Source organism: Aegilops tauschii, chromosome 4 (genome assembly GCF_002575655.3).
Source record: "Aegilops tauschii subsp. strangulata cultivar AL8/78 chromosome 4, Aet v6.0, whole genome shotgun sequence".
In the NCBI taxonomy this organism is placed as follows: domain Eukaryota; kingdom Viridiplantae; phylum Streptophyta; class Magnoliopsida; order Poales; family Poaceae; genus Aegilops; species Aegilops tauschii.
The window spans coordinates 456,104,089-456,115,266 of record NC_053038.3 but is presented as its reverse complement, the minus strand read 5'-3'; the positions used below and the strand labels follow the sequence as shown (position 1 = coordinate 456,115,266).

General features: G+C 46.3%; 1 protein-coding gene across 1 annotated transcript; it reads right to left on the bottom strand.

Annotated features, from left to right (window-relative positions):
- Positions 1–1,346: 1,346 nt before the first annotated feature.
- LOC141021548 (uncharacterized) lies at positions 1,347–2,790 on the bottom strand. The gene is made up of 2 exons (XM_073497371.1): positions 1,899–2,790; positions 1,347–1,818 (listed from the first exon to the last, which is right to left on the bottom strand). The coding sequence occupies exons 1-2, from the start codon at positions 1,962–1,964 to the stop codon at positions 1,558–1,560; spliced, it is 327 nt and encodes a 108-aa protein (XP_073353472.1). The 5' UTR covers positions 1,965–2,790; the 3' UTR covers positions 1,347–1,557.
- Positions 2,791–11,178: the final 8,388 nt, after the last annotated feature.

The following is an 11,178-nucleotide window of genomic DNA, read 5'->3' as shown; positions in this document are numbered from 1 at the left end:
GAATCTTGTGCTTCGGAGGAGGAGGTTATCGAGGCGGATGAGGAGGAGGCAAAGGCAATAGCCGGCTTTCTCAGGTTCATGGCCGGACATGGTGGTCGGGCGCCGGTGATCATTTAGATTAGGTTTATAGTAGGTTTTAGTATGGTTTGTGCAAAATATGTAATGAATTTCGTCCAGTTTATAGGAAAAGTTTTCGAAATGTAATGAATTTCATCCGGTTAATTTGAAATTTGCTTTGTTTGCATGAATTTCGTCCGGTTAGTTCATATAGTTGTCGAAAGGTATGCGGGCAGCATTGGATGGCATCCATCAGTGTCCTCGGACAGATGCCGGTGTAATTTGAGGGCCAGCGCTGGAGATGCCCTAAGTATCACTAAATGTTGTGCGTGCAATGCACGGTGATGTTATGGAGTACGTGCCTAAGTACTCTACTACTACTATATTAGTTGGAGGCACATATTAGCTTTTATATTTGTTTACGTGTATGCCCCGAGACCTTCCAACTAGACGTGTCTTTCTCTCTAGGTCGCACTTTGTATCGTTCATACCACTAGTACTACTACGTGTGGTCTCCGACCCAGAAGCGGAAGAAGTGGAGATGCTCTACCATGCTGTTTTTTTTGCGCTGGGCTCTACCACGATGTTCATGTCCCACTCCTTTCGCTGACGTGTGGGACATCCAGCACGTGCCGTGTTTGGCACTCTTCGTCGTAAGAGTTGAAATGCTAGCATTCATCAGAAATAAAAAAATAAATATAAATCAGCAGTGATACTATTGTTTTGAAAAAATTATCCTGGTCTACCCCGGTCGTATCGCAGGCCCAACCTTTCCCACTGTAAGTTGGTCGGACGAAGGAACCATCATGACTTCGTTGAATTTCGCTTCTTCAAGAAAACTTACTGTACCCGCAATACTGCTAGCACACGTGAAGACTGGACGGCACTGTACCACGTCATATCACTGAAACCCACTAGGCCATCCTCAAAAAAAACCACTAGGCCAAACTAGCCCGCCTATAGGTCATCTATTTTGGAACGGAGGGAGTACGTCTCTGTACTGCTATGATTTTCTGTTGTACGCCTCTGTACTTTTGCTACGATTTTCCTACCCTATGAACCAAATAAGGCCTGAATGTATCCGTGTCGACTAAGCCTACAATTTTAGGAGCTTGGGCTATTGGTCGATCGACGACGGATAAGTATAAGCGTACCACGAGCTCATCAGCCCCAATGTTTCTCTTCGGTGAGTGTTTTGCAAGTACTATAGCTCGCACAGTAGCTAGCCTACTAACACCAAGAATCATCAAACAAGCCCTGCTGATATGATAAATAGTTCAAACTTACATCTAAGCATGCCATATATTACATCAAAAGCTGGTGAGGATACATCTGTTTCCATAACTCGGAGAGGGTTCGCATGATTCACTATCAAACAAAAGTAGCAAGTACCGCCCACACAAGACAGTGCACTAGCCCTAAGATGGTTTGATAACACGCATCATTCTGGTAATTAAACATTGGGCAATGCAAACTACCCTGAAGGATTAGCGCGACCAACTATTTCTTGTCATCGATCTCTCGGGCAATGACCACAGCACGGATAGCGGCATGGAAATCGATCTCTGGGGCGATGTCCACAGGACTGACCGTGACATCGGAATCAATCTCTGGGGCGATGTCCACAGGATGGACAGCGGCATCGGAATCGATCTCCGGGGCGATGCCAACAGGACGGACTGCGACATCGAAAACGATCTCTGGGGCGTTCTCCACGGGACAGGCCGCGACATCGGAATCATCAAGGACGTCCACCCGCACCTGCACAACCCTAACATATTAGCAAGCACATTGCAAATAATCATAAACCACAACTATGGTAATAAGCCATTATTTTTTACCTTGTGCAGCTCACCGGGGGATCCCATCCCTCCGGGGGCCATCTCCTCGTCCTCGATGGGGGCCATCACCTTGCCAGGGGAATATTGCTTCTCAACGGCGACTATCTCCTAAAACTTGGCCTTGAGCCTTGCATAGGTGGCCATCAGAGTTTCTGGGGTAGGCACGGTGGGGCCCTTGCTGTTCTTCCAACTTTCTTTGAGGAGTTCGCCCGCCAACGTCGTCACCTCTTTGGTCAGTGCTTGTTTCTTGGAGTTCTTCGTCTCCATGTGTTGGGCCGCCAACATGGTCAACTCGTTGGTCAGTGCTCGCTTCCTGGAGATCACTGTCTCTAGTGGGTTGTCCGCCGGCAACTCTTTGCCTGGTGCTCCAGGATCCATCAATGAACTGACAAACAAAAAGCAATCGAAAGGAAACCACAATCGCAATGAAAACGGGAAAAGAATAGGCTGTGAGAATCGGTCGGTGCTTCGCAAAAAGAAGATTCTTGGAATGAAAATATAGCTACATCACTGATTCGCCCACCTTTCCTTCGTCGGTACAGAAGAAAAATGGCAGAAATGAGTAGCCTGGAGTGAGGTTTTCTTCAATAAAGGGGAGAAAAGGCTTCAACGAGCGTTCGAGTGAAATGATGGTTGCTTCGTCCAGTCCAACTTTGAGGCCACTTTACCACTGCTGGTAAAGGTGTGGGTTTTGTGATATGACGGGTCATGACGGCCACACCGGGGTGACCGGTGAGTTTCGACTATAGCACCTCGCTGTGATTTGGTGGATGGCACGCGGGCCCGGATGCTTTGATGTCCCGCATGTAGATAGAGCAGCTAGTCATATAGGAGTGCTCAATATTGTGCACTGCGACCAAGGCAGAGAGGAAAATGAGAGAACTACGTAATTAATGCATGAGTTTAATAAGGGTAGTTTTGTAAAGTACGAGACAAATTCCTCCAATCACAAAATGCCTTGGTTGATGAGATTTGAGATTTGAGCCCTATAAACCGGAAGGGAGGGTGTACTGCACGCGGTGTAGTCTAGTCACTTGTTGAAATCTCTAGAAAGGCAAATACTCCTTTCCGGTTTATAGGGCTATACTAGCAAGTACTAGTACTACAATAGTGGGCTCAAATAGCAATTTTGTCTCATGCAAGAGCCTGGCTATATGCGTGCTCCAAGGCACCGCACCACGCGAGCGTTCGCAACTGCCACGTTCGGGTTGCGCTTGGCTCTTCGCCTCTTCAAGAAGACGAACAATGATGTTACTCCTACTTCTACAGTATCGAATCCACTGCTACATGTCCGTCCACCTCGTGCGGGAGGGATAGCGTGTAGCGAAAGCTCCTACTAGTCTTGCCAGCCACCACGCTCATGCGCGAGGGAGGGACGCAGATTCATTGACTTACTGCTCCTGCCTTTGCGTCTATGACAGGTGGGCCCAACAGGTGGTTGGCCCACCTGTCATGCAGCCAAAGGCAGGTGCAGTTAAGGCACCGGAGCTCAGTCCGCGAGGGAGAGGGCGTTGTAGTAATCAAAATTCTCGGTCTTGTACGAGTTGACGCGACACATCAAAGCACTGCACTCGATATAAGTCTTTTTACACATTTCAAATGGACTACAACATACGGATGTATGTAGACATATTTTGCTTCGTATGTAGTCACTTGTTGCAATCTCTAAAAAGACTTATATTTGGAAACGGAGGGAGTACAACGCATGCATGCATGCTGCGACTTCGCTTTTGATACTTGCATGTGTTGATTTGATGCACCTTGCCAAATTTTGACTATAAATTTAACTAACCAAATTTTCATGCCTGTCACAAAAAATCACGGGGCTGTTTGGATTGTGGCTATGTTTGTCTTATGTTGCCACATTATTTTTCCCACACTTGCCACACTTACCTAACTTGAGTTACTCAAATTGTTAGACACACTTTGGCTTGCCTAAGGGAATCTTGCCACACTTTTTGTGTCTATGACATGTGGGGTTCACTACTAATTAAAAAAATCTTGTCTTAGGTGTGGCTAATAAAAAAGACTTATATTTAGGAACGGAGGGAGTAGAAAATATAAATAATAGTGCATATTGGGGCAACCCACGTTTCCGATAATTTTAGCAGTGGGCTTGTTCACAATTTTTACAAGGGGGTGGTTGTTCATTTAATGGAGGGACTTGTACCAAACTTGAACGATACAAAGTGCGACCTGGCACATCGTAACACCACTTGGAACAAGCGGGTAGCTATCTCCAAAAACAATCAACAACTAAAAAAGGGCGACCTGGCACGTAGTACACAATTTTAAACGATTGTTTTGATGGAGTGAAAAAGGAAAACTACCCCACTACGTATATATAGGCCGGAGCCTCCGCGCTTGCTTGCTAGGGTTGCTCTATTCACACACTCTCATCCTCTCCAGATCTAAACAAGATAGGGGTGGTAACACTGTCTTTCTCCCTTCAAAAACTGTCTTTCTATCCTCACCGCTGGTTACAGATCCGGACGTATCCCCCTCTGCCAGTGAAGGGGAGGAGGGGCAGCATTTAGGCCGTCGTCGACAACGACGGAGGAGACCCACTGTCGGCCGCACCGTTATCTCTGGCCGAGCGCCGGTGCGGGAGGTCCTCCGATCCCTTCGTCGTTGCCCTAGTGTGGGCGGATCCGGCCTCCCGCCGCCCACCTATCCACATCCCGATGACCTTCAGGTATATCTTCCTTCGAAACCGCCTTAGCTCTACTTCCCCAGCTCGCTACGTCGCTGCATGTGCATCATTTTCTACCTCTGAGACCCTCTCGATCGGATGGTCCAACGTCACCTATTTTTTTCTTCTATTGTTAGAGGTAAAGCTACTTCATGGAGTCGAATCTTGTACTTGGTTCAAACAAGAAATAAAGTGGGGGCGGGGGAATTTAGTATGTACATCGGACTTGGTACAAACAGGAAGGAAAGGGGGTGAAAGTAGTACAGACTGGTCATCCAACTGGTCTCTTGGTCGAAAAGGGAAATCTCGGGGTAACGCTGTACATAGTGGTATGACCAGGAATAGATTTGCTATCCACACATAGGAGTAGGTGGCTAGAGTGAACAAAAATGGGACCAACCTAGATATGTTTCTTGGATGTTTGTTTCTCGGGGCAACAAACTCTGAATCACCACTTTATGCCCCTGTTTAGGTACATGGTGCTGGACTGCTGGTGCACCCACTATCCCATGCCCTTATACCAAATATTTAGCTGTTCTTAATCTAATGCCCCTGGTAAAATGAAGCCATGCCACTGTTATAAGCCATGACAAGTTTAGCCAAATGTTTTTGCTTGTAATTCTTTGAGACTTTGACTGTTTCCATTGCAGCTTTTTGTGCAAACAGGGATATCCATTTCACCAGGTTGCTGTTGTGACCTTTTGGTGCACTGCACAAAACACTTCTTAAAAGAAGTGACTTTTGTGCTGTTTAACTGGAATGTCAGAATGGAATAGTTGATTCATTTCGGTGGAACTGCACAAAGGGAGATATGTGTTCCAATCCTCATCATCCATATTGGCGCCATAACCTTCCTTTAGGTAAGAATGATATTTAATGCATGTGTTCATCTCTATTTTGCAACTCCCATGAGAAAATAATGCTATTGTTTACTAGTACACTTGTACTCTCTCACTGACAAAACCAATTCAGAAATAGAAGGCCAATCATGTACTTGGTTTCACCAACTGGTGAGGAGAAAGAGAAACAGAGGATGAAGAGGAAGAAGAAGAAGAAGAAGAAGAATAAACAGTGCCAAGGTGATCTTGCTGAAGCCAGAGGCCTCAGTCGAGGCCATTCAAGGGCTCCGGCAACGTCTACCTTACATGTGAGACGATCCTCCAGGGAGCCCTTCCACTTCTGCTGTCTCTCCTGCAAGGTCACTTAATTAATTAGGAGTACTTAAGTACCACTAATTTATTATTTCCTAATTTTCCTGTCGGAGTTAAACAAATCTTTAGTAGCACCTTATGTTGAATCATGTACGTGTGTATGTTTGTCTATGGAGGTGAATCATGTAGTGGAGCAGGGAGGGAATATTATTAGTGTCATGACATAATAGTGCTTTTGTTTTGCATGTCAATTTATTGCCATTGGTTTAATGAGGCAATGTTTTGCGTATTGTAAATCATGAATTTGATGCTACTATTAGAGTAATATGCTAATGTCTTTCTATCCTTTCTCACCAAGCTAATGAAGGTTTCACCTTGTTCCTACTTGTGCAAACAGGGATCATGTTGTGCCAATCATACATTATAGTGGAACTACACAAGACAATACAATGAACTGTATCCTAGCCAGTGCTTTAACTCTGCTGGAAGTTCTTGGTAATCTTTCGATATAATCTCAGCACTGGTAAACAAGAGTGATTTCAACCATACATTTGAAGTGCACAAAAATATACACTATTGAGTGATTCCAGTGAGTGCTTTATCATCTCTTATGGGACTACATGAATAAGCTTTTTTTCCTCAGGTTTGTACCGGCCTAAGGCCTTCATCCATATTAGTTTGCTGTCATCACTATTTGTATCGTGCTACTGTCATGAGAAACTCCGTTATCTTTGCACGTTAAAGTTTTGCAACCTATGATACATGGCAATGCTTTGAGTGTTGAGCTAATTGGCACTGATTAAATAAACAAATACCTCTCTTTAAGCAAGACTACTATGTTGCTAATTTTACCCATTAAGATAATGAGGGTGCTTCTATTTGTTAGTGTATGTTTCATCAACTAGTCCCACTATTACAGTAATCTCACTCTCTCAATATATGTGCCAACAGGGATGCTCGATTTTGGTGGAACTGCACAAAAACTTTGGGTGTTTCATTGCCTCGACAGCTTCCTTCCTTTCCTGTCAGTCGCTAATCTGGGCTTGCATTCTTCCTTTGCTGTCAGACGCTTGGCTTATCTCGGCTTCCAGTCAAAGGAAATAGTAATTGATATGCTACCTCACACAGGTTGGTACTGGTATTTATCCTGATTATTGTGCTTGTCATATGTATTGGTAATTTGGTATTGTGCTACTGTTTGCCGATTTCATAAAGGAGTAACTTGGAGCCTGAACTCGCAGGCAAATCATTACATTGGGTGATTTCAGTAGAACTGCACAAAAAGATCAGATGGACAGGTACTTATGCTGCTGCTATGTACTCCAAAGTTCACTCAGACAAGCATCGATGTTGACAAGAAGAAGTGCCTATATTCATTCGATTATCAACCGGCGTCAACCAGTTGTCAAACTCCAAGTATTAGGAGAGTGAACGCCAAAAATATTGCTTGGCGCATAGCCCAGAAAAATGCAGTCCAGTCTTTGGTCCCAACTTGTGCCTTTTGGTTATCGGCAGATATGGTAGCGAACTGTATGGCATGGAGTCTAAAGATTCCAGACAAGTTGGTTGACGCGTATATTCATCTGGCACTTAATCAGTCTGCACGCCAGGGATGCTCCATTTCAGTTGAACTGCACAAAAAATTTGGGTGGTTCATTTTCTCAACCGCCTCCTTTCTCGTCTGCAATGTAGAATTTTGGTGAGCTACAGGACCAAGATGAGCCAGTAAACTAGTTGGATGAAAGTAGTGGCCAAGTTGCTCAAACCTCCCTCGGCACGAGGCCACTATTTTAGGATAAACCTAGAAGCAAAGTTCAGATTGTCTGTGCTGCCTCTTATGTACTCGAAAGTTTACTCGTACAAGCATTAATTTTAGCAAGAAGTACCTCCGACTGAACACCATTTACCAGTCTGCAATGTAGAATTTTGGTGAGCTACAGGACCAAGATGAGCCAGTAAACTAGTTGGATGAAAGTAGTGGCCAAGTTGCTCAAACCTCCCTCGGCACGAGGCCACTATTTGAGGATAAACCTACAAGCAAAGTTCAGATTGTCTGTGCTGCCTCTTATGTACTCGAAAGTTTACTCGTACAAGCATTAATTTTACCAAGAAGTACCTCTGAACACCATTTACCAGTCTGTACCCTAGGTAATTAAAGTTCGTCCATGGATCATATTGGTTGTGATCTCAATCATTTGGATGCATAAACATACTGAACATGTGTGTATCTGAATCTTTTTGTGAATTATCTATGAATATTGTTGTGTGATCTATCAATCATTTGGATTCATAGACATGCTGAACTTGTGTATATATGAATCTTTTGAGTTGTTGATAGTGAATGTTGGCTATGAATATGAACGTGTCCTGTGAACCTGAGTTTGATACGAATGTTTACCTTTTCTGTTGTACTTGTGTCTGAACTTGTTAGTATGCCTACTGTGGGGTATGTGACGTATGGGTGTCAACGACACACCTTCTTCCCAAGAAGAATTGCACCTGCGTTGTTAGGGTAGCAACAGCGCATCAGCTCTTTTTAATCTTTTTGCTCTGTCTTGCCCCCTCCCCTGCTCAATCCCTGCCGTAATGTTTTCAGCCTCAAAACAAACATAGTATTGCGTTGTTTTAGGGGCTTGATGAAAAATCGAGTGCTGGTTTCTGTAGGTTGGCCCACCCAGCAAATGGGCTGCTGGTCCACCACGGACTGGGAGGCTAAAAATACAAGTTGTATGGTGCAGAAGCAAGTAAAAAAACGCCATCGAGAGCCATCCACTAAAGAAAAAAATCGCTCCTGATGTGCTTCTTCAGTCGTGCCGCCGGCCCCCTCTTTAATCCAGTTCACTCGGGGATCTGGTATCATTTTTTTCCAGAGGGCGAACAAGTATCAACTAGGTCTAGGTTTTGTATTTTAACATGCGTAGCACACAACATACGGTGACAGTGGTTTCAACTTATTTTTTGAGGTCCATACCGGCCTATGGGCTTTTTCTTAAAGATCGGTAGCCCAATGTATTTTTTTAACCACATTATATATATTTATATTATTACTATTATCGTATATTTTATAGATACTTATATATACATTATAAAAACATCCCACGTGTTATTAACTTATAAAAGTAAATGTTTAACAGAAGTTGGCAAGGAAAATCCTGGTTGTTTTTGACTCACAGGCAAGGAAAATCCTGGTGATTGCATACAAAAGCTTACGAAGATTTTAAGGACCAATGTAATAATAACGCGCTCATTTTTATTTTGAGCAATAACTCGCTAATTTGTTAATTATGCATATAAAAAATATGCCTCTCCGGTTTATTTTTTAATATTAATTGCTCCTTCTAACATAACATTATATATATAACGAGCCCAGCTGATTCATATTTTTGAAGGAAGTGCAAATGGGCTGGGATTCCTTTGAAAATATAAATGGGCCGCATTGGCGCGAAATTATTTGTTCACCTAGCCCAGCAAATGGACTGTACATTCTAGAAAACATGGGTTAAATATATGCCACATTTTTGCAGGCTGACATGTGGGCCAATAGGTCGAAGCCTACGCAGGGCGTTGTCAACTTGGTCAACAAATGATTATGACATCCACAGCCATTGGATTTATATCCAACGGCCGGCATGCACCTTCAATCTCTCGTCTTCTTCCTCCAGCGTCGCCGGGACCGCCTGGTCGGCCTCCGGCGGCTAGCGGCTCTGCTTACCACGCATCGCTGCGAAGCGCTACCCCACCGCCTGCCAGGCTATCCCTCCACCCCTCCACACCTCCTGTTATTCTCCACCGACTGCAGCCCCACGCCGCACCAGAACCAGTTATAACCCTTCTCCTCCTCTCAATCTGCGACTCCACTGTCGCGTCTTCCCATCTCCGAGTCGTTCCCGTCCGGGGCCTCGCCGTCGTCCACCGCCTCGCTGCGCTCGGTGCGGCGTGGTCAAAAAACGAGAGTCATGGAAGAGGACTGTACGTGGAGAGCCTGACGGCTGGGACCCACGAGGTCCATGGTCGCACGCATGGAAAGTTCCTCCTTATTAAGCTGGAAAAAAATGTTTCCTCCACCTGACAGCTGGGACCCACCGGCTGCATCTTCCATGGGCTTTGTCAACTTAATCAACAAATGATTCTAGCAGCTGGACCATTGGATGTTAATCCAACAGCCGTGCTCCTTCTTCAACCTCTGTTCTTGCTCCTGTCTCTCGTGGGCGGCACCGCGGTTGTGCTGCCGCGCACCCGAACTAGTCAAGTTTCCCACTCCTCTCCATCTGCGACTCCACTGCCCCGTCTTCCCCATCTCCGGGTCGTTCTAGTCTGGGGCCTCGCCGTCGTCCACCGGCCTTGGTGCGCTCGGCACGGTGTGGTCAACGTGGTGAACAACCGAGAGTCATCAGAAGATGACTGTACGTGAGAGGCTGACAGTGGGGACGCACCACGCACATGGACGCATGCATGCAACGGAACGCGGCGTGGTCAACGTGGTCAAGGAACGACTTCCATCGGAAGTGTACTGTACGTGGAGAGGCTGACAGCTTGGTCCACGGCCGCAGCAAGGAAGTGCCTCCTTATTACGCGGAAAATAATGATTCCTCCACCTGACAGCAGGGACCCACCGGACGGGCCACCGTATTTTGTGAAAAAACGTTTCCCCCTGACTGCTGGGACCCATCGGACGGGCCACCGTATTTCGCGAAAAAAAGTTCCCCCCGCTGTCGCTCGGACCCACCGGAAGTGCCTCCTTATTACGCAGAAAAAAAATGAATACTCCCCCTACGAGCTGGGACGCACCTTGGTGGGAGGCTGACTTGTGGGCCTACTAAGTTGACGGGGACGGAGGCTTTGTCAACTTAGTCAATATGAATGATTCTAGCTCCAGTGACCGTACGATGTCCATCCAACGGCCGTAGTGCTTCTTCAACCTCTGGTCTTCTTTCTCCAGCTGCCCAAACCAGCGCCGGTCGTGTCGCGTGCTCCTGCCTCCCGTGGCCGGCTGTGATGCCGCGGAGGCCTCACCGCCCCCTACTACTCCCACCACTGGCCAGGCCATCCCTCTACTCACCCACACCCCCTGTTATTCTGCGGCGACGGCAGCCTCACACCGCAGCCGAACCAGTGAACCCTCATACTCCTCTACGCGTGGGCATCCACTGCCGCGTCTTCCCCGGCTCCGCGTCGTCCCCTTCCTAGGCCTCGCCATCGTCCACCGCCCTGGTGCTCTCGGCGCGGCGTGGTCAACATGGTCAAGGAACGGCTTCCATCGGACGTGGACTGTACGTGGAGGGGCTGACAGCTGGGTCCACGGCCGCAGCAAGGAAGTGCCTCCTTATTACGCGAAAAATAATGATTCCTACACCTGACAGCAGGGACCCAGCGGACGGGCAACCATATTTCGCAAAAAAACGTTTCCCCCCTGACTGCTGGGACCTACCAGCTACAT